The following is a 25,396-nucleotide window of genomic DNA, read 5'->3' as shown; positions in this document are numbered from 1 at the left end:
TTCTCATTGTTGTCGAACCGTGAGCAGTCAGTGTTAAGCAGGATGGGGTGATTGCGAGATCACTAATAGGGCTCATTCGCTTGTGTGTGCCTCCATTAGCTTATTGATTTTATTTTATTTTTTTCTAGTTCGGTCGTTGTTTGCCAGTTGTTTAGGAAATAGCATGAGTTTGGAACGGTACCCATAGAGATTAAAGCTTTCAAAACACGTGGCATATGTTTGTGTGCTGAACACTGTATTGAAAATCTTCATAGTCACATTGAAACAAATGAAGCAAGCCAGGCATTGTTTTCATGTTACGTCACTTGGGCCCTTTTGCATGCGATCTTGTCTGCATAATAATGCCATCTTTGTTGGCTTATTTTGTTTATAAATGATTTAGACAGCATGTATATGTCTCAGTCTTTTGATGGTGTTTCAATACTTTGGTCATAAGCTCCCACATTTCCAAACAACTTAGTTGAAGTATATTAGTAGCTATGAATGATACCTTAAACTGTATGACGAGGAGAGTCATGCAATTACTTTTATAAGCATTTAGACACAAATATATCCCATTACAATGGAGTTGGTATCTGAATCACATTTAAAAATCTAGAGTCATCAAGTACTTTTTTAAGATTAACTCTCTTCAATGGCCTAGCAACCACCAAGAACACCTTAGCAATTACACAGGATCAACCAACAACAAATGAACAACTGCAAAGTAAAACCACTCAGAATACTGAGTTAGTATGGAATTTAGGAAAGTCTTGGCAACCACCAAATGCTCAGAACTCATTAACAACTGCAAAGCAGTGCCCTGGCAAACATTTACATTTATACATTTGGCAGATTATTTTATCTAAAGTGATTACAGTGCATTTAAATTTATTTGTTACCTTTTGTGTTCCATGTACCAGTTTACCCAGCTCTATCAGTTTACCTGCTACCTACAACACCCTATCCACACAGAAATATGCTAAAAACCACACAGGACACCTTGGAAACTGCAATGTTCTGGCTACCTCCCAGACCCAAGAATTACACTGGCGAGTTTTTTATAGGGAAGCATTCTATTTCTTATTTTCTTAAGAAGAAGGGGGAAAAAAGTCTGGTTTTTATAAGCAGTTGTGTAATTTATGCTCTTAAATATCCAGCACCCCTACTGCATAAAGATTAGTTTGGACAGGAAAGAGGGAAATAAGCAGTTTCCTTTCACTCACGTCCATGTGTAGAGCAGTTTTTACCTGAATAAGTGTGCTTCTCCCAGGCACACCTTCCTGTCTCCGAGCGTTCTGTCCTCACATAGGTCACAGAACATCTTGACGCCAATGCTGTCTCATTTGGTATTGATCTACTGCAAAGACCATTGTTCCCCCTTTTTTTTTTTTTTTGACAGTGCTCATCTTTATTTAACAGAGCAGAACCAGAAAAAAAAAAAAAAAAAAAAAAAGTTTCTGGAGTGCTCAGCTTTAAACATCACATAGGCTTTTTAATTACAAATGAGTTGTGACAGGTCTGCTGGGTAGCAACCTGTCCCATTTTAAGCGTGATGCTAGCTGACAGCTCGGCGCTGTTCTCAGAGTGCCGCAACATGTGGAAGAAATTGGTCTTTTACATTTCACAGCTTGTCACTTCCTCTCTGCAGTGAACTTTGACCTCCCACTGTGCTCCTAACACCCCACATGGGAAGTGTCCCCATGCCATGGCACTCTGGGAGAGTTGTGTTCTGCTTATTATACATGCCAAAAAAGAGGAAAGAATAGGATATAAAAGAAGCAGGTATCGGAGAAACAGAGGAAAACTCAATCTGACTCGAATAAGTGATCAAAAGGTGTCCCTCACTGGACATCAGAGCGTCAAACCGCTGAGCAGAGATGACGTTAGCATAAGGATCAGTTCAGGTTGCATTACTGCTACACACTCTTATGATATTCAGATGGAGGATTCCCGTCAAGCGGGAGAGCGGGATTGGACTGACAACCTCACATTACTCTGAAATGAAAATCAAATTCAGTGAGGAAAAACTGCAAACAGAGAACATCCAACTTTGGCTCCATGGACTAAAGATTTTTATCACGTGTCTTTTCTGCTAACTATTGTAGTTTTATCTGGCACCCTTATTAAGGTTTTTTTTTTTTTTTTTTTTGAGACATTTGTAATAATAATAATAATAATAATAATTATAAAAACACTATATATTTGTGTTTCAGTTCATTCCAGTCTTTTTCTTTTCAAAAATCATCTTAGAATACAGGTGCATTCATTGGCAATCTTATCTATTATTGTAATGCTCAGACATGTCAAATAGGAACACTGACAGCTAATGTTATTTCCCCTCATTTCTATGTTCATTGCAACATATGACGTAGCTGCAGGCATTATGAGTTAACTGACCTTTCACATTAAGTGAACGATCCAGTTACACTAGGTCTGTTTGAATTCAAATGACTAATTAAATTAGACCTTTCTGCTTTGATCACCCTTAGTGGATCTGTAACTGCATGCAGTGGGGCTTTTGGAAGCTGTGTTTGATTGCATCCTGCCCCTTAAGTAAAAGCATCGTAATACACACGGCCTTTCAGCGCAATGACAGTTTCCAAGATTTGCTCTTAGAGTGTTTCTGGAACTAAGCCGTGCTCTGTTATATCATTGTCCCTGAGGGGCCAGTCCCGGTCACTGCAGATAACCCTAATACAGGATCATACCCTCTAAATCACACTGCATTTTTACCCCAATTAATTTACCACTGCCCATCTTTAAATGGATGAATTAACCTTGCTTACATCAAACTCAGTTTTTAGTTGATGTGAAAACCTAGCCTCATGTGGTGAGGGTGATGGAGCCGGACAGACATTCCCAAAGGCTGCTTAGCTTATGTGAAGAAAAACAAACTGTTCTGAAGTGACAAGCCTTGCATAATGCAGATTTTTAAACATGATAGCATTGTAAATGCGCAGATACTTGCTAAGTGTCAAATATTTGAAAAAGCTCACGATTCATGTCATGGAAGCTGGAAATGACTGTAAAATAATGCATCTGTATGTCTCTATATTATATACAGGACAAATAATGATTCAAATTATAATATAATGTGATATACTGTAAAATGCTGTATAATAATTAGACCTTTAACTTTAGATAAATGATACGATGATGATAAATTTATAGTTCTAATTTATGTTGTACATTATTTTAACATGAATAATTTGGTATGATATAAACACACACACACACACACACACACGTTTGCTCAAAAATTTTAAATTGACTTAAATATGTAAATATATATATATATATATATATATATATATATATATATATATATATATATATAGATTATATATATATATATATATATATATATATATATATATATATATATATATATATATATATATATATATATATATATATATTGAACAATATAATTTTTTATAAATTATTGCTCTAACAAGGAACAACTCAATTTAAGTCAATTTAATTTTTCTCTACTTTATTTCTCTTTGTTTTGATTATTCATATTACATTGGGTAATTATGAGTCATGGATTATGCTCATGGGTAATCAATAATTCACTGACCTTTGGCAACTCTGGAACCGACACCAGGGCAATTAGAAACCTAGGTGAGCGCACAGGTCCCCGTCGGTCACCCAACCCTTCAGGCCCGGCTCCTACTCTCTGTGTGTTCATGGTAAGCAGAGGATAACAAGCCTCTCTTGTTCACCCTGGGAGAACGTGGGTTGTGGCTGCAGCACTCCAAGTTCATGGACATAGCCTACAGCTGTCAACGCTGCACTAATTCAGACCCGACACCATCTGAGCATCAGGCTGGAGGAAGGATAATTAAAGGCAAAGTTGCAAAGTTGTGTTGGCTGGCCCATTAAAACATGCACGTTCGTGGCGCAAAGGCAGGCAGAATGCTCTGCTGACAGGGATTACAGTCTCTGGACACAGAACAGAGGTGGAGGGCAGGCTTTTGCTCCACATCGCTGCAGGCCGCAGATTGGAACAGGCTAAACCTTAGATAAAAATGTATGCACTTTACACGCCAAAGACAGGGGTCTTCGGTTTATGTAAGGCTAATTTTTTTATTACTGTGTCAGTATCTTTTTTTTGTAATTCTGATGATGCATGTCGAAAGTATCGTTGGAAAAAAATAATAAATACAAATACTATTTGATGGCAAATTGTTGCATTTTTTTTTTATATTTTACATAAAAATTGCATTGCTGTATGGTGCTAAACTTGTCGGTCTTCGCATTGGTTACCTTTTACCTTGGAGATGTAACACCATTGTTGAAGATAATTAATGCATCGCTACCGTCCAGACTTTTTAATGAGCAACATGTTGGACAAAATAATAATATAGTGCAGGAAGTTTAAACACTGAAAAGAAAATAGGCTATTAACTCCCCTGGTACGAAACTGGAACAAACTGTTGGAAGCAACCATGTGAAGAAATGATTACAAAACCATTATGAACCAAACACACCAATATTGAATGGTAGAGAGTCATTGGGGCCGGTCTCATAACGTGAAGGTTTTGAATAAACCTTTTTTACATATAACTCCATATGGTTTCGTGGGTCATTAACTGTGTCTCTTCCAAGAGAAAACATACTGACATATCTTCTGTGGAAGACAGATTTCCTCTCCGACACTTTTTGACTTGTTCAAGCTCCAGCAGAAGAAAATGTCGGTAATTTGTTTCCGTTGTCTATGGTATTTCTTAAGGCTTGTCACTACAGTGAAAAGATCAGAGTTAAGCCATGCTATTGAACGTGATTATGCATTCACTATAATGGAATAACCACCCATATTTCTGTTAAGATAGGGCACATGTAATGCTTTCACCTGTAGGCATATCAAATGTTTACTAGTATAACTTGTAATTAAAATTTACATCTGCGTTCAGATTAAATGTAATATCAGTTCAAAACCAGCACTGAGGACATACCAGCCCTGCTATTAAAACCTATTTGAGTCTTCTGAAGCCTTCCTGATACGTTGCCTATATTTAAAAGTTATTATTACTGATATATTTAATCCCGCAGCAAGAGAAAAATTATATCATCTGGGAAGTTTCCATATTTATTATATAGATGTGACTGGCTGAGGCGAAGAGAAAAACGCAATGAAAAAAGTTTCTCATGGTAAAATTTTTACATGTATCAAGCTAAGGTTTACTTAATTGGAAGCTCCAGGCAATGCAGGAACCCTCTTTTTAAATTCTGTGAATGTTAATATGCTAAATAATGCAAAGCTCCTGCACTTCAAGCATGAGACACACATCTGGCAGCTTACCATTTAAATTACAGACGGAGAGCGAGAGAAAACACTTCAAAAGTAATTTTCCAAAGGAAGGAAGAATGGCAAAATGTATTACAACTAAATTTAATTTTTTTCCGATTTTTCATCGTGTCTAATTGTGCGCATTAGAGCAATGAAAAAAAGGAGAGGTTGGGCTCAGAGATGTTGATGATGTGTGTGAGGGAGAGAGAGAGAGAGAAAGAACAGAATAAATGTGAAGAGAAAGTTTCATCACTTTTGCTTTAGCTGTACATTTCATTGTTGTTGAAAGTCTACAGGCATTTACCATTCTCATTAGTTGTGCTTCATATGTATAATATATCATTTATATAATTTCATTTTCACTTGTTTAATTTATTTTTTCTGAAATTGTCAAATTGCTTAATTTATTTTCTTTTATTATATTTCATTTTATTTTACTTTACATTGAAGGTGAACTATACCAGAGATTCTGTTTCTGTGCTTCATCTGTGAAGTTAGAGATTATGCAATAGTCATTTATTTAATTAAACCATAAATCACTGATCCTGAGTTATTTTCTGCCATACAAGAACAAAGGTTCATTTGTAATGTCATTGCAGGTAAGAGCCCCAGTGGACCTGTGCCGGCCTCTGAGCCCAGCAACCAGACAAACTGTCCCATCGCTGAGAAAACCAAGGCTGAAATTCATAGCAAGGTAACTCGAATGAGGAAACATTCTGACCTTGAACATGGGCTCTCTCTCTCACTTTTCCTTAATATAAAAGTAATATTATTATGTAAAAATAAGTTAGTAAAAAGTGTTTGAATTATTACACATTCTACTGTACTATCATACTATTTTTGGCATGGTATGCATAGCATGCAGAATCATTATGTGTGCATGGAATCTCATGAAACTATGACTTAAAAAAAAAAAAAAAAAATAAAAAAAAAAACCCTACTAGCAAGTGTACTATGGTATTTGTTTAATTATAATTGGATTCACACACACACACACACACACACACACACACTCACACACAGGTTTTAGGTAATTACATGACATGTTTTTTTTCTTTAGTCATGTCTTATTTAGCCCAAGGCACCAAGTGAGCCAGGACCGCCATTGGTGCCCCCTTTACAAAAATAAATAAATAAAAAATAAAGAAGGTGCATGACGCCCCTGCTGCTCCTCCCTTTTTCCTCCCTACTCCCCTTATTATCTGAGATTTGTCAAAATACATTTCACACTAACAGGTATTTTTCAGTCTTCAAAGCTAGTTTTGATGTGCCCGACAAGCCAAAACAGCTCAGGTTCTGTAAAATCAGCAGTATCAGCCCGGTGCTCTCTCTCTCTCTCTCTCTCTCTCTCTCTCTCTCTCTCTCTAACCGCTCTCAACACGCCTTTTCCTGCGCTCCACAGGACTTAAGCTAAATGAATCAAAGCTGCGACATTACCTGCCACACTTTGAAGTGGTAATTGCAAAATGACTTCTCTGTGCCGATCTGGTGCTGCTGTCTTATATTGCACAACTGTGCATTGTGTGTTCTCTCATGCCCCTTTTGTCTTTGTTGTTACTGTTGTCATGGGATGCCAGGAACATGCAAACTTGCATCGGTTTAAGTGCATCTGCAGATTAATCACAGGAATGGAATTGTGCACATAGTCTTAGAAATTATCATTATTATCCATATTACATCTCTCTGTTTATTAAAATACGCTGTCATACAGACATCTTTTTTTTTTTCAGGGAAAGCTAATGGGCCATTGTGTCAATTGTACACATGTCTAAAATGATATTTAGATTTATTTTACATAAAGTATTATTAATGTAGTAATATTTTGTGTCTTTAGGCCATGCTTCAATGTACTTTTTTTTTTTTTTTTTTACAATTTTCAAACTTCTCTCCTTTAAAATAACTATTATATGATATATAACTCACTTTCTCATAATGCAAATATCATCCTTTCAAGTGAACTCTTCAAATCAATGAAAATTTTAAGGGGATTATCTTAAAATCAAGACTCTGATACACATATATGTTGCTTTAATACTTTTTCTGAAACATATTTAACATTTGATGGCATATTTATATTTATATAAGATATAAATATAAAGAATATATATATAAGAATGCCTGTCTTTGGCTTCTCCTGTAATCAGTTATAGTTCAGAAGTAGTCTAGTGATGACGTGAACGATGTCATACCTGCCTAAACCTGGAAGCCAGCCATAAAATTTTACATAACAGTATATATGTCCTGTTTTTCCCCCTCCTTCTTCTTCTACTTCTTTTACTTTTTCTCCAGCTATAATGTTCTTCTCTGTTGTTTTGTTATTCTCTGTAGTTTGCTGTATGTGGTCCAATGTGTTTTTCATTTCTGGATTGGTGACAGTGTTCTTTCATATGGGGGAACTCATTGACATGTAGATGCAGGCAGTATCTGTGCTGCAGCAGCGCGTCTGAGCCCACCCAAGGGCGTAGTGCATCAGACTGAATGCCAGACTCACGAACAATATCAGCACCCAGCTCAAAATGACTTCTGAACTCTGATGGACTCCAATTATGACGGGACTGCTCTAACACACTGCCGTATGTTTGAGCTATGCGGGGTCAGAATTAGACCCCTGTTTTTGCCCAGACCCCAGAATTAGATCCCTCTTTTCTGAGTCAAATTTGAATGTGGTTCATTATGAGGGGATATCTGGCTAGTACTATCTCCCCTTGTTTTTTGTGTCTACGGTATTTTAGAGGAACTGTGAAGAATTATATTGCCAAACTACTGCTGCGTTTCTAGTACTTAGTGTGTCTGGAGGAGGGGGTCTTCAAGAAAAATTGGGTCCAGTCCCATGAAGTTAAGCAACTACCCAGAAAGAGGACAACACATAGAATATTAGTTTAGGTATGAAATACATTACATGAATAATGTAAACGATAATCAATCAATTCAAAAGGCAAAATAGGACAGAACAGACGGAATACATTGCGTCACTGGATTTAACTGTCTGTCATTTAACTTTTAAACATCAAATGCTTATCTACTCACCTCTCTTAAATCTTAATTCTGAAGCTTCAATTTCATGTTTGACTTCTGGGAAACAGTTTGGCCATTTCTAATTATTGTCCCCCTCAACGTCTGTGGTGGTTACAGCTCTGGGCCCCGGTGCTGGAAGTTTCAGTTAAGAGTTTAATAACCTGCTGACTTAGTTTTAGGTTTAAATGTATTGAGTGGTGTTGATTTTATTATTGATTTAAGAGGCTCGAATGTGGTTCAATATAAGAGGATATCTGGCTAATTCTGCAGATTATGATTCTGATTGGTTTCCACCATGACTGGCGTTTTAATGGATAACCGGGTCCAAAATGTCGATGGCTGACTCATATTGTTAAAAGAATGGACTAGAATAGAACAATTATTTGAAAGCACTGAATTTCCTTTTTATTGCTTATGACTCTTCTGTGCTTTAAGTGATTTCAGCCGTTTGGCTAACTTCTGCTATTTTTCTAATCGCAAACACATGTTCCTCAAAACATCCTTCAAAGCATACAGTATGTGCAGAATGATTGACTGGCAGAGCGTTTCTGATTGGCTAGTTGCCCTGATTTACAAAAAAACACCTGACACCGATTTTGCTGATATTTGTCAAATAGTGGACGGTTTTTATGTGTGGTAAAAATAAATAAATAATTAATAATAATAATAAAAAAATAATAAAAGAGGTTCTGTGGCAGAATATGATGTTGATACAGTATTACAGTATATAGTTTTTTTTTTTTTTTTTTTTACAGAAGAAAAAATCTGTTTGCTGCCAGTTCATATTTCACATTTATTCTTTGAATATATTGCTTTGATTTCATTGCATGCAGTAATTTTTGTGACTGTAGGGCAGCCCTTCATAAATGACATATAAATTATATGAACTGTCTTCCAAAGTCTACTCAGCACCCAAAAAGCTCTGTTCAACAACCTAGAGAGCTATCTACATTTGAAGTCAAAAGGAACCTCATAAATGACATAAATTAGGAAAAGTGTACACTTAACCATGGGAGAATCAACTAAAGTGAATAATTTTATTTCTTAACATGTTGCTAAGTTATCAATACCATAGTCTTAAAAAAAAAAAAAAAAAAAAAAACACCAAGAAAATTAAACACATACATATTGGGTAATGTAGACTATTTTATTGTACTCTTTTTGCTGATATTTTTCAGCATTGAATTAAGTATTGTTTATAATCACCATATTTTGCAAGAAATGGGCAAAATAATACTGTAGAACCAGAGACAGCATTAATATGAAGCCTCTCTTTTATTCTTTGATTTGGAAACACACTTCTGGTGATTTATTTTATATAGATATCTTTATATATATCTTGACTCATTATGATTTTATAGAGCTGATTTCAGTAGTTTGAGTATTATAGTTGTGTTCTTTTAAACATATAATTTCTTGTTTTTGTCTATTTTTTTTATTTTTTTTGTGACTGCCTTTCTTTTCATTTCATCCCATCTCTGTTCTTCTGACAACTTTGATTAGATGTTGTCTGTAATATGGATGTCATTCGTTTCCTGTACTGGTTTGTGTGTGTGTGTGTGTGTTTGAGAGATGATGTCAGGATGAAGTGTGCTGCTGTCATTGTATTCCCAAGATAAATCATTGCAACTGTTTCCTGCTATGATTACAAACGACATGCACATGTGTCTCTCCGATCAGAGCGGCAGGCAGAAGAAGATAATCGAGAAAAACAGTGAGGCGCTCAAACCTTTCCCTAAAGATCAGCTAGACCAGTTCACCTTCTCTGTGAGGTAAGTGTAATTTAATGTCTGGTTTCATGTCATATAGTTTTATATGGTTATGTTCAGAATGAATACAAAGCATACTTACTTGCATACCGCACATGCAGAACAGCAGGCATTATGCCATGATAAACATCATTGGCAGAAATATCTTTGTTGTCACATGACCTGATTCCGTAATGTGTTTAATTCACTGGCATGCAGTTACCATGTAAAAAAAAAAAAAAAAAAATTGTATCTTGTAGTTGTTTTCCACCTTGTCACACTGTTTTGGGAAATGTATTAGGTCACTGGCGAATTGTGTGTATACTGACTACATCATAGAGCAAAGTATGCTATCCTGAATATTTTGTGGCAGTTTGTGGATGAACATTAAAGGCCTTCATATAACACACCAACACCCCCCCCCCCACAAATGCACACACACGACCCCATTTTTTTGTATGTATCATCTATTATACTAAGATTATATATAAATCAAACCACCTACTTTTCCAATATTTTTTGAAAATTGTTATTGACCCTATAATACTACATCTTTTTCTCAGTGCATATATTAACACACATCAACTTGAATGATTTATTTGAGGCTGAATGTGAATGTCGCTGTCCACAATATGAATGTCGCTTTATTGTCAGATTCAATGTGTGTTTTTATTGAAGGGATCAAGATAACGTTAACATCGGCAACACATAAAACCTTGCGCTGTGGATAATTGCTTTTTCTCTAGTGATGCGAAGTGCACAAGCAGGCCTACGAATGAGTGTTTTCTGCGTTTTATTGTGGCTTACAGCATTTGATATTAATGAGAAAACAGGAGTGAAAACACACCGACACAAACAGCAGCACCGAACAAATCTTATAAACGGCCTCGTCAAATTGCATTTCACAAAACACTTACCTAAATTTCACTGCACGTGCTTGCGATGAAAGCTGCTCGCCTAAATCCACAGAGGGAAAAATTGAGGTGTGTGTTTTTATTTTGATTTTGCCCGAATTATTGCCGACGCTGTATATTTCTCTAAAAAGAAAGAAAGAGCGACTCATTTTATAGGATTTAGAGCTGCCTACCTCTGCTCATTTCTGAAAATTGGTAATTTGTTGCCGCTGGACTAGTATTAAACAAGATCAGAAGCTGTGCTGCTGTACGTATGAGAGGAAATCAAATGAAACTCAGGCCACACATCAGAGAAGAGAGGGCTGGAGCATTGCTAACCTAAAGCAGGATAAAGGACTTCAAAACATAGAGCCAAACATCGACGGGCTGAGTTTAGCCCCTCTGTCTTTCATGTAAGCCATCTGAAATTCAATTCAATTGACTGTTTCTTTGTTTGTTAATGTTGTTTTGAAATGCAAATAACATGTTATAATATTCTCATGGTTCTCACACAACCAATCCTGCAGAGATCATATTGACTTTAGAGAAAACTCTTTGATTCATTTCACTGGATGCAAACTCAGTAACACCATCATTAGGGTGTATTATTAAAATAGTGTGTGTGTGTGTGTGTGTGTGTGTGTGTGTGCGTGTGTGTGTGTGTGTGTGTGTGTGTGCATGGGTGATTCTTCAATGAGGTGAACTTTTCTACCCCCAGGATGATTTTAAAATAACCAAGTTGTCAATTAATTGCAAATTTTATTCAAATAATGTGCATTAGATTTTATGACTTTTGGTTTTAAACAATACATGCTTTAAATAGTGCGATTATAATTGAGGGTTTAAATAGCTTTAAGCTTTTTATACTCTCTAACAGCTTCTTTGCTCATTTTTATAAGGTTAAACTTTCTATAATTTCTCCATTTTGGCCTTGTCCAAGACTGCCCAGATTTTCAAACTACAGTAAAGTATTATAAAAGGATATCTGCTTTACTTAAAACACCCTGTTTAAAATGTATCTGGTATTTATGTGGAGTTTTCATAAAACAAAGAATCACTGCTCCCAATACTGCTGTATTTATGAAGAAGAATCTACCAGAACGTTGCTCAAGCCCATCTTTTCTTCCCAGGACATGCTATAAACGTTTGAACATGAAACGGATTGCAGAAGTTTCATTTTGCACGATTAGTCAAAACTGAACTTGAGGTATTATCTCAATTTACTTGAATGTGACAGATCGGACATAACCTCCCTCTCTCACGTGATGCTATGCTGTCTTCATGCACAGTTTGATGTGTGAATGAGTGAGGCATATTACTGCCATCTAGAGAATCAGCAGAGACTCTGATGTTGCATTTGATTTTTTTTTTTTTTTTTCCTGCTGTGAAATGCGTGAGGCTCAGGCAGAGGTGTTGACAGTTCACAGCCACGAGTTTATTGATAACTGCTGTCCCATTTGTTTGCATGGAAAATCCGTATCCGCTTGTATGACCTCTGAAAGTACAATGTGTGCCAACCAAACAAATTTCAAACAAACAGGGCTGAGCCTGCTGTATTACTAAGTAAACTGTACATTATGAAACCTTAGTTTTACTATATATGTAAAGTATTTCTTGATTATCTTGTTGGTTAATGTATTTGCCACACTGGCAGAGACTTGCCCTGGAGGGTAATGCATGTGCATTGTCTGTTGTGCAGTGGTGCTTGTATTATAAATGTTACAAATTGTGCATTAGTATGAAATAAAAATAAATACAATTAAAAAAAAATAAAAAATACAATTGTGATTAAAGAAAAGAATTCCTTCAGTACTATGTAAAAAGGATCCTAGGATGCACCTCATGATGTAATCTAATAAAATGGCTAGAGTTTGCTATGATATCCAAAAAGGGTATTTTATTATAACTCTCTGGAGTCGATACACGTTATGAGTCATTTTCTCCCGATAACCCCCGAAAAGAACTTAAATTACACTTTCAATTGTAATCGTATACATAAGAGCAATGCATCAATAGAATCTGTAAAGGGTCTACTTTTTTTTTTTTTTTTTGTATACAGACATAATAACAACAAAATGTTGTGCACTTATAAAATAAAGATAACAAACAAGGTGCGCTGTCTGCAGCCTTTGTCTGCGCTGATCTTGATTTACAAACACGTCATTAAAATTAACTGTAGCTAGAATATAGGATTTGATTTTGTTCCCCAAATTTTGACTATTTTACATTTTACTATTAATGAAATTAATGAAATTAATGAAACCTGCAAATGGGAAGACGCAGAAGATTACATTTAGAAACAAGTTTAGAAACATCCCAAGTTGATTTTCATATGTGCCTTAAATTCATAGCAACCATTTCACATATAGTTCTTCAGCTCTGTATAAGCTTTCAATGTAGACCGTGTTGTTTTATTTGAATGGGAACTTTTTTTTTTTTCTTTTTGGATCCACAGTACAACGCTCACATGATATAGAAACAGTGTAAAAGTCAAAAGCGCCTGAGACAAAAACACAGCTCAGAAAAAAACGTGTGTCTCAAGGCTTGTGGTATTCAGTGAACTGGGAGCAGGGGATGCTGGGTATCGCTCAGAGAGCTGTTTATCTGAATGGGCAGAGCTGCTCTTGTTCTTTCTCTTTGAGTTCTATTATCCTTCTCTCATTTGATCCTCTCCCAGATTTACATATCAAACACCTTTGCCAGAGTAATAACCTTAAACCATACATTACAATTTCAAAGAACAAACAAAATGCAGCAAAGCACAAATATTGATAAGTGTGCACTCATTTCAAAAGTAGAAAGAATGACAAAAAGAGTTTGAAGACCTTCCACCTTATTTGATCTGGTAGTTTGTTTGTCGTCTTTTTTTTTTCAGATACAGAAGATCAAATAAAATGACAAACTAGTTGGACGCTAACCAAGAACATATTTAGATATGGTGTCTGGTTAAAATCCGAGGCATAGTCAATTTTTTTTCAACAAACACACACACACACACACACACACACACACACAGCAATCCTAGGATGCATCTTGTAAAAATGGTGGACAAAGTTGAGAGAAATATTGATTATAAATACAATACAATACATTTTTTATTTTATTTATTTTTTGCATTGTTTTTATACTTATCAATGTCTACTGAAATTACTTTTCAAGTCTCTTGCGAGGAGCACTATAAATGTTGTGTAAAGTTGCTACCTGTGTCAATCTTATCAAATTGGTCACTTGTGATGTTTCATGATGATAGTGATGCTGCTTTAGAAGAGATCTGCCTACAGCGAGGCAGCTATTGTTAATGACTTATTTATACTGTGACAGAAGTTTCTGTCATTTTTTTTATTTTTTTACTTTGAATATTTCCTTTGAATGTTGCCTTGAGATAAAGTTCTGCAGTTGCTCTGCAGATAAATTTTGTCAAAGACTCTTGTCTCAGTGAGCGGGACAGTGAATATTTTTATCTGCAAGTGTGTGTTTTACTTTGCAGTCATTTCCACTGTATGCACGTGTTTGTTCATTAATTACTCTGCGTATTTATGGTGCGCCAATGTAATCCTGTCAACTAAATATTTTCCCTCTTATCTCGTTTTGGGGAAACCTGTTTTAATCAAACTCAGTCTCACACAACAATTATATCTAATTAGCCCAATTATCAAGACTCTAATTACACTGAAATATACCCCCCAAATCTCATATCAATTATATCTGTGACTTTTCCTGTCCTAAAAAGAGAAGGATGAGGGGTCTGTGTTTCCTCTTGAGGATGAGCAATGCTTCCAAAATCTGTACAATCATTCCCATCTCTTTCATAAAACTCCTTTCCACCCTTTCACTTTGGATCCTTGTGTGTGTTCCAATTTTTTTTTTCTTTTTTTTGCCGTCTCTTACCTAGTTTGTAAGTTGTGTGATTTCTCTCATTGTCTACATACACACTGCAGCTGAATACGGCTGTTAATTTCTTAAACCATTTGGCCAAAGCAATCTTCTTAGCCGTGATATCTAGAGTACGCATTATGAAAAAACAAACAAAACAACAACAAAAAAACCTTTTAAACCTTTAAGTTATTTACTTGATTACAAACTGAATTTATTTGTTTAATTTTACTTAATTTGCTTAATTGTTTTACTGCTGGTTAATTGCTTATTATTATTACTTAAAATGTTTTGTAGTTTTAATTATTATTATATGCAGTCAGCTGTCCTTTTTTAATACACAATTACTAACAGTATATTGTCTTTGAAATATGGTAAAAGTGTGATTCGGAATGTAATGACAACCATTTATGGTAATCTAAAATATACTTTATTGTATAGATTATTATGTAATTACACATTTGTAGGGATGAAGATGCAATTAAGTGCATTTAAAATATATTACCTTTAAATGTAATGTTGAATAACACTACAAAATTATAATCAAGGACTTTGCATGTGATTTAGTCAACACATCACAATGATACTTAGAATTTGTAAGCAAAAGATTATTTCAAAAATGTATTTTCAAGTAAACATTTTAGTTTGAAATTGTTACCAAGTGAACTTTTCAAAAGAAACATGGTCACAAGTGTACTTACACTTAATTCAATGTTTTGATGGTTCCACAAGAACCAACCTAAAGTCATTTTTGTTATGCTAATTGTAGATCTCTGTAATTATCTTACAGCGGTGTTTGTTGTGAGTGCCGAGGTAGCCATGTGCAAGCAGAGCATGCCCGAAGTTCCACATCCCACGTTCCTCGGTCTTCGAGTCACAGGTCAATACATTCTGATGTAATACTGTGGGTAGTTTTGTCTGGAGGTGTGTAGAGTCACCTCAGGGGCTGAAGGGCCCTTTCCTGTGCTAGGAAACTCCTGGGAACCATCAAAACACTGCACACACAAACATGTATATATATATATATATATACGCTTCATGACTGGGTTTGTATAGATGCCCTCTGACTTCGCGAAAATCAGAACTGTCAAATCTGACGAGCTGTTGGCCTGAGAGCAGCTGACCGGTCGTGGTATGGTGGGCGGCTGAATCATGGTGTGTTTGTGTTATGCATTTTCCCATAGCCCTAGTTTCAAGTGCACTTGAATGAGGTGTCCATCTGAATAGAAGGCCACGGACTGAATAGTCAGTGTTAAACTTCCAGCAACATGTTCTGGAAGTCTCAGGAGATCGGTGCACTAATAAACAACTAGACAACTCAGATTTATATATAATTGTTTTCCTTAAAATTGTAGCCAAAAGTAAACAGATGTATCTGAATCACATTCGCACTGCAGAACATTAAAAAAGAGGGACATTTTAGTGAATATGTATTTGGTGCCAGTAAAAACATGCAGTACAGTTTTAAAGTAGTATTTCTTGCCCGTGTAAATAAATGAATATATACATATGGCCCAATGAAGCAGTTAACTGACAGAAGATTTTATCGCAGTTTGATTTACCCATGATGCAAAGTGTGATAGAGCTGTCAGGTCTGTGAGAGCCCAGTTTAGGTGAAACAGTCCTTTAGTTTCTCATAGTCAGGTTTGTACTTTTAAACATTTACACTTGAATGACTAATGATTGACCAATGTGGATTTAATGTGGAAGTTTCTCTTACCTGATGCTTGATTTTTATCTAGAATTAGGCTATTTATAATTAGGATTTGCTTTCCCAGTGATATTCTAAGTTACTACAACCTTTTTAATGAAATATTTAGCCTGAAATGTATGATATAGTCCTTTAAAATAAACACTTTTTTTATTGGTATTTTGCTATCTACTTGGCACAATCTGAGCCTCCAAATATATTTTGTGGCCAGTATTATATGAAATGATCCTGGTGCTGAAATTGCTTATGTTTTCTGATGTTCTTGTGGGCCACACTAGGTTTGGATTTGGTAGTATGGAGCAGGATTTGCAGCGACAGCAGTCTGTACAGATTTGTTCAGTGAATAGTGGGTCAAAACCTGCAGCTCATTTTTATTTTTTTATTTTTTTTGATGGCAGTCTGATGTCCCTATGAATGTCCTTCCTGTCCTGTCTTATGCGTCTGTGTTGAGGATTCTGTTGGGTGACTATTCTTGGGTGCAAGGGCACATGGTTCTATGTTTGAATAAGAGACCATTTATTTTCTAAGTGTTGAGTGGAGGTTTCTTTAAGTGGCTTTAGTTAACAGATTAGCATGACAGTTTAAAATGAATCAAAATGAATGAATGAATGTTTGCATTGTATAAACACTGTGTGCCTGCATATAATAAAGACGTAGCACATTTTTGGAGAATGGTGAATTCAAGATGGCATCATAAAAAAAGCGTAGATCGTGGCCTATTTTGTCTATTCTTACCTAATGGTTAGAGGGTTGGACTCCCAATCGAAGGGTTGTGAGTTCTAGTCCCGGGCCGGCAGGAATTGTGGGTGGGGGTAGTGCATGAACAGCTCTCTCTCCACCTTCAATACCACGACTTAGGTGTCCTTGAGCAAGGCATTGAACCCCCAACTGCTCCCCAGGCGCCGCAGCATAAATTGCTGGCCACTGCTCCGGGTGTGTGCTCACAGTGTGTGTGTGTGTGTGTGTGTTCACTGCTCTGTGTGTGTGCATTTCGGATGGTTTAAATGCAGAGCACAAATTCTGAGTATGGGTCACCATACTTGGCTGAATGTCACTTCACTTCACTTCTAGATAACTACCAGCAGCAGGGGAGAAGAGGTAATTTATATTCCTTCAAAAACCACAAGCAGATAAATAAGTATTTTACTGTAAGAAACAATATGTGCTCCAAAAGTAGCTGTACCATTATCAAACTTGTACGAAGATCATAATATCAAATTTAATAAACAAAGAATAGACAAAATAGACAAATGTACGTTTAAAGAACGGACATTTTCTGGTTCTTGGCAGGCTTTAGTTTGTTTGTTTGCCTATTTCAGTGGTTCAGATGTTCAAGATCACATTAATTGATGACTAATTTGGTGCTAAAATCCACCAGTGCAGCACTAGGAAGCACTGAAATGCAATGAAAGTAAGAAACATTATGCCCAGGTTTTGCTGAATAACCTGCTCATAATCGCCCTCAGTGGATCCCAGGTGCATTCACAGACTTCATGTTTCCACTGTGTTTATTAGACTCAGTGGGTCCGGGCATTACCATGTGAGATTCCCTACCGGCAGACGCAACCGGCCCATAAACACACACATGTTGCGCTGGCTTGAACTCGGCTTCCTTGCGTACATGGGGTGTGGAAGTGTGTTTGGACCTAAGAGCCAGAACACTGGAGGGGTGAATCAGTGTGTGAAACATTCACATACTCCATGTTTCAGTTTTTATAGAGACTTGAGCACTTTTCTCATATGTAGGAACTTCACTGGATTAAAAAAAGGAGCGGTTAGCTATTAGTCAAACAAGATCCGCTAATTAAGTGGAACACTTTTTTCCCCCCTGCTTTCGATTAGGTTAAAGTACCCCAGCGCCCATCTCCCCTCTGCTCTCAGCTGCAAATAATTCTGATAATTTGGCAGTGGCAAAATTCCTATTCTAATTATGAGCCGTATTCTAATTCTGCAGCAGTAATTCTCTTTTACTACACCCCGAATCTCATCTCGCTGCTTTTTTCTCAATGAAACACATTTATGTGCATCTCACCATGCCAGAAATGGGGAAATGGGCTTTCCTATAAAAGCTGGAGATGTGAAGATAATTATGGAAAAACAAGGCAAGATATAAATCTGCATTGTATTGTAAAATATTTGTGGAAAACAGTATGCAAGCGGCCAAAGAGGATGATATCCAAATTGAGCTGAAATGATCTGTGGCTTTGTGGGAAAAGAGAGTGTTGCTTTTAACAGCATTTGGGGACTGTTGGTTTAAACAGCACAATGACTATTGATTGTTGGTCTATTTATTATGCGCTGGGGGCATTTTAAGATTTAAATTTGGATATATCACATCCAGTTGTTGACACACTAAAGCATCAAGTTACAGTGAATCTAGCTGATGCCACTGAGGACTAGGCTGATGTGACCAAATTATATATGGCATGCATTATTTTACTGGCTGTTTCAGAAGTCCATGTTTATCTATAGCTGATTGTTGTATCATACTTATCACAAACAGCCTTCATTTGCACCGAATATAGCTTGGTTTCAAAGGCACATGTAGTTCTATATGAATATGTGTAGCCATGTGAAATAGTGTTGTTCATATAGAGATATGAATGTTCTTATTACATGTCTGCGCTGCTGTTCTGTTCTGTATGATAACTCCAACCATTCAGAATAAAGGCCTGCTGTCTTTCTGCATTTGCTTCAGATCGTCTGACATCAAAGCTGCACTCCTCACTGTAAAGTGAACGTTATACGGTTGCCATCGGTTGCTTTAAACTCAACCCTGTAGAAAAGGTTATTAAGATATACACTTTGACTACACCAAATCTTACATTATGCTATCAATCATCACACACAGCTATTTTCAACCTATAACACATACAGACACAAACACTCTAATGCTTTGGAATACAGAATAGTTTCCCTTTTTTTTCTTTTTCTATCTTTTTGTTTAATATAAAATCACCTCTGGTTTCATTTTACTCCTTCTTTAACACTTTATGTGACTCTGCCTGTCCACTGATGGAGGGGGTAGAAAGTGGCTCTGGCACATTTACAAAAACAATGTCTTTAATTCTGCAAATAAAGAAGATGTCCAGCTTTTAAGTGACTTCAGATTTTGAATCTGTAACTGAAGGCACAGATAGTTCCAAGGGTCATCAGGCCATAAATCAGTCCCACCCTACTGCCTGTCCATGCTGCAAAAACATGTAATGACCAGCTCCTCTGTATGCCACAATTAACACTGCTCTTATCTTACAATTTTTTTTTAACTGCTAAAACACATTTTCACCCCACCCTCCCCACCAAAAAAATTAAATTTAAAATAAATTTAAAATACAAATAGAAACAAACAACATGCTAAATGCCTCATGACTCTTGCAAAATGAGGCACAGCATTCAAAATATCACAAAGGTCACATAAATAAATTATGGTTTAGTCAGTATAAAAGTAATAAAAGTCTATGGAAAGTCTCCACAATTCACAGAAACAAACGTGTGTGTTTGTGTGTGTGTGTGTGTGTGTGTGTGTGTGTGTGTGTGCGTGCGTATGCATTCTCCTGATATCACAAATTATGTGGCTGGTTGAGATTAGCAATTTCTGTTTGTAAGCAATCAAATAAGAAGATTTTTACATGTCCATGTTGTGTCTTTAAAAATCTTCTTATTTGATTGCTTACAAAAGGAAATTGCACATCTCAACCAGTAACATAATTTGTGATATCACTCATGTCCATAATACAAACATAGAGGAATGATATACAGGCCAAAGTGTAATTAGAATTCTAATCACAAACCCTAATTGGCAACAATAATACGAATTTTAAAAGTAACACCACAGATGAATGTAACACATTACCTTCCTCTTTTTTTTCACATTTCAAGTACACGCTTTCATGTCACACTTTCTTTAAAACAAACCTCAAGAGATGGAGCTATGGCAATAAAAATCAGTTTTGTGGCAATAACAGATTTCACATTGCATTAGACATTTTCTCTAGAAAAGCCAGTCTGCGCAGGCGGCTAAAAATACATCTGTTCATATATCATTGATACGTTCATTAGAAAAGGGGATGCAAGTCAGGATTTATTTGCCGCGGTGGCGTAATGCGGCTTGACAGGGATGCGTCCCTGACACATTATCTCTGTCTAGTGTGCTGTGAATATACAGAGAGACAGTTTTGTGTAGCGTGGATCTTTTAGTGATGTAGATGGTATATTTCATATATCGGCAAGTTGTTATTGCTTGAACTTTTTATTATTACCATGTCTCATTTATTTCATCCTTAAGATGCAATGCTTGTTATATTCCTTATTTGTAAGTTGCACTGGACAAAATAGATGAAGAAATATAAATGAAGAAATATTTCAATAAACTGCTGTTATTTTAAACTTTCCATCAAAGAGAGAAATTTTTAAATCGAACAAAATTAACAACAGTTATTTCAAGTTAATAACAGTTAATAACAACACACACACACACACACACGCACACACACACACACGCACACACACACACACACACACACACACACATACATATATATATATATATATATATATATAAACATTACATACACAGTCCCATACATGGAAGAAAACATTTTTCTCCTTTCAGAAATGCATCCATATTGTCCATGTCACAGCTAACAAAAATAGCAAAGGATTAATAACCATTAGTAACCATACACTTGACGTGTGTTTTTAAGAAATAACTCCATAAACGCTCATATAATCCAGTTCAATCAATGTATATCTGTATAGCGTTTTTAACAATACATGTTGTTTCAAAGCAGCTTTACAGAAAATGTATGTTTCTTACAATATGGAATGTTGATTAAAATTTAAGGAAATTTGACATTTTTGTATTGCATTGCACTGGTAATATATAGTAGTCTTAAATTCCATCAGTTGTGTAATATTCATTGTATGGTGACCAAATATTATAATGAAGTGATTATAGGTAGTATATATTTTATTAATGACAATCACACTCTTTAAGTCAGATGTTTTAAATTAAAAAGGAAGAATTGTGTTTTTCAATTTGTTTTATCTAAATTTGAGCACATTAAATCCTCATAAAAACCTCTATTACTGCATTTATTTATTGTTTTGCACTGCTTACAGAATCAACCACATGTTTTTTTTTTCTTTTTGTCCCCAGATCTCAGCACCACAACCAGCACAGGTCTGCCGCTGTGTGCTGTGGGACGGGTGAGAGAACACGTCTGGCAGTGTGTCTCCTCCCGTCACTGCTCGGTTTGTCCTGCCATCCACGTCCTCATCTGTCTCAGATCAGTCTGACCATTCTCCTGTTCAGCTTAATGTGGTTTCCCCGTCTGTACCTTCATTACTGCAGCCAGTGGCTCTTCCTGCAGGCTCAACACATCCCCATCAACAGGTGAGACATACGTGACCCTCCTCACAAAACAATCATTCGCAAACACACAGTGTCAAGCTCATCATTATTCTAAACACACAAATGCATGCAGAACTATTCCAGGAGAGGATATGCTGACCTTTACAAATGTCTACTTACAATAATTCACTGGAAACACACACTCAAATGCACAAATATGCATGCAGGTGATTCATGCACTGTTGTTGTATATGTCATGTGTGTGCATTTATATGCATGCAAACAAACGCACACACATGCGTAGTCTTTTACAAGACTTGTCTAAACTTTAACTACCTTATGAGGGGAAAGTCAGTTGATTTTAACATGCATGGGTACGGGCCTTTATGTGTGCATTATTTGGAAAGAATTTATCTTCTCTTATTGTGTGGACAGCATTTCATCATAAACCCTGTGTGATACCGCAGCGTGGTTTTATTTTGCATGTGGTGTTAATTTAATTTATCATCCAGGAGTCATTCAGTGAATATTCTTACGCACCAAGTTGTGTTGTTGCCAAACAAATCCGATCATTAAATCGAAGAAAACGACTTACAGAAGATAAGAGGAATGCAGAGAAGGACAGATGAGGGAGAAACAAGTGGAAAACAAAAAAAGCTGGGGTCATAGGCTCATGACACGTTCCACATGTCTGTCCATTTGTCCGCTGCGAGCGTTTCTCTACAGGGCTAGTGACCACAGTAGCGGTCAGAGATCAGCTGCAAACTGACAGCACACACACACACGCTCGCACGCCCCGCAGTCATTAGCGTCTCTCTCTCACTCTACCCCACGCACATTTCATTACCCCCAGCATTCTCACAAATACCACCCCCCTTCCCTCCTACACACACAAACACACTCCAAAATCAGCACACAACCTTGCAGTGCCAAATGAGTCCCACCCGTCTACACAACAACATGTGTTCTGTGGATTTTATTGCACCACAAGCATGTGGAAAAACTCTTCATTACCAACACAGGTCCCGTTGTAAACGTTGGAGTGAGTTGTGTTAGGTGGCTAGATCTGTTGACGTAATTTACAGCATCCTAAAACAGAAAGAAAAAGTGCATATTGACAATGGAATACAATTAGAGATCTGATTCTGTCAGAATAAAAGTAAATCAAATGCAATTGAACCTTAAATGCACTGGAATCAAGCTGGATATTGAGTTAAAATAAAATTGAATCTCAGACTGAATAAAATATAGCAAAACTGAGTCAAGTTGGACTGAGTTTAATTGAATCAAATTTAAATTTGACTATCAATCAAAAAACGCATCTTAAAAATTAAACCTTGATAAAAAGAGATATAACATACAGTGAGTGTTGGAAAGTTTCACACGTTTTAAATGCTTGAGAGAATGCTAGAAAATCTGGAGTAGTGAACTTGTGCAGCATAAATGGGCCGAACGAATGAAATGAAGAGTGCAAAAGATTCTCAGGTAACGGTAGAGAGGGATTAATGAGCAGAGAAATGATGGTAGATTAGGAAAGACATGAAAGACATAAAAAAAAAAAAAAAAAAAAAAACCACTAGATTTATCAGCATAAATTCTTAAACATTTCATTTTGCTGTATTTTGTGCAGATTTAGTGAAGGTTCTAGGATTTCATCCTCAGGGGGGCTTAGCACTCACACTGTGAGAATGTGTTGCAAGATGATTCCATTGCCTCTTTGTAAATCAGCACCACTAGATTAGGCTACTATAAAGTCAAAAGTAGCATACCACTAAAACCGCTATAAACATTTTATAAATTATATAATGATAAGAGTCAAATAACAGTCCGCAGTTAAGTTCAAATTGGTATACATCATCAGAAAAAAAAAAAGGTCATCATGTTGTTGTTATTAACAAGTATTTTATATTGACTCAGGACTCAACATTAAGGAGTTTTTCTACTGACCTGGTCAGGCCAGGAGATCAGATATTTTACTTGCCCTGCCAAAACATTCACTGGCCCTGCCTAAATAAATAAGTAAAGTTATTGCTTTCATTATTTTTTGACCTATGTAACCTTACAATACCGACAGTTTGTGTACCAGTGGAATTTCACAGTTCTCGACTCCAATTTAAGTTAATAGCAAATACTAATACTAGCCAAGTTAATATAAAGTTCAAACATTGAAGACAAGTAAGCAAGCATCAGAAAACAAATAACAAGCAATAGAACAAATAAATACAGAGCAACAAAGATACAAATGAAAAAAAAAATAAATAAATACAATAATTTAGTACTGTAGAGTGCCTGTGAAAGCTGTATTATTACTGTATGAAGGAAATACACAGGTACCTATTAAAGCTACAGTAAGTTGCTTAGTTAAGAGCAGTGAGTAATCATCTCTTTTTCTTTTGTTATTTGATTAACATCATTAACAAAGAAAACAGAAGGTATAATGTATGTGGTTGTTGTCACTTTAAGATCTAATGTACATATTTGTTTATATTGACACATCCAATATTTTCACATGGATATTCAGTATGAACTTTTTGGTACTCATATGTTGTCTGAGAGGTGGCTTTCTGCGCACACACACAGAAACAATTTGTCACAGTTAAAAGGGGGGTGAAATGCTATTTCATGCATACTGAGTTTTTTACACTGTTAAAGAGTTGGATTCCCATTCTAAACATGGACAAAGTTTCAAAAATTAAGTTGTACGTTTGAAGGAGTATTTCTGTTCCAAAAATACTCCTTCCGGTTTGCCACAAGTTTCGGAAAGTTTTTTTCGAGTATGGCTCTGTGTGACGTTAGATGGAGCGGAATTTCCTTATATGGGTCCTAAGGGCACGTCTGCCGGAAGAGAGCGCGCTCCCGTATAGCAGAGCACTGAGAGGCTGAGCACAGACATTCACTAATCAGAGCGAGAGCGTCGCGAAATGTCACAAAAGAAGTGTATTTTTGGTTGCCAGGGCAAGACAACCCTGCACAGATTACCAAAGAAAAAACAGCATTAAGGGACCACAGGATGGAGTTTATTTTTACAGAGCATCAACGGAGTTGTGCAAGTGTTTGTGTTTGTTCCCTGCATTTCGAAGATGCTTGTTTTACAAACAAGGCCCAGTTTGACGACGGATTTGCATATTGTTTATTTCTTAAGGATAATGTAATCCCAACGAAAAAGGGTCACGATCGTGTGTTGGAACCACAGGCGGTGAGTAAGACTGCTTAAAATATCTCTGCCTCCTTGTTAGTACGTCCGCCTCCCATGCCGGAGACCCGGGTTCGAGCCCCGCTCGGAGCGAGTCGTTGCTGCTGCTGCTCTCTTTAAAGATTACAGCACTGAGGTCTCTGTCATGTCATCTAGCACTTTAATGGCTTAAATCACTTGAATGTTTAAACTGACAAGACTTAAACACATGAAACAGAGGGTATACAGTATGTGGTTGTCGTCACTTTAAAATCTAATGCACATATTTGTTTATATTGACACACATGCAATATTTTCACACAAATATTCATGAAGAACTTTTTGGTACTCAT

The 25,396-nt window shown here is 36.4% G+C and overlaps 1 protein-coding gene across 1 annotated transcript in view; it reads left to right on the top strand.

Moving 5' to 3' along the window:
- ofcc1 (orofacial cleft 1 candidate 1) overlaps positions 1–25,396 on the top strand; it is an 85,394-nt gene that overhangs the window by 24,371 nt on the left and 35,627 nt on the right. The window contains exons 10-12 of the mRNA XM_052595827.1: positions 5,878–5,972; positions 9,974–10,065; positions 21,677–21,913. Of these exons, the coding sequence (XP_052451787.1) occupies positions 5,878–5,972; positions 9,974–10,065; positions 21,677–21,913 (424 nt within the window). The remainder of the gene's footprint in view (positions 1–5,877; positions 5,973–9,973; positions 10,066–21,676; positions 21,914–25,396) is intronic.

The sequence above is a fragment of the Carassius gibelio genome, chromosome B24 (assembly GCF_023724105.1).
Source record: "Carassius gibelio isolate Cgi1373 ecotype wild population from Czech Republic chromosome B24, carGib1.2-hapl.c, whole genome shotgun sequence".
NCBI lineage: Eukaryota > Metazoa > Chordata > Actinopteri > Cypriniformes > Cyprinidae > Carassius > Carassius gibelio.
This window is presented reverse-complemented; position numbering and strand designations above follow the sequence as displayed.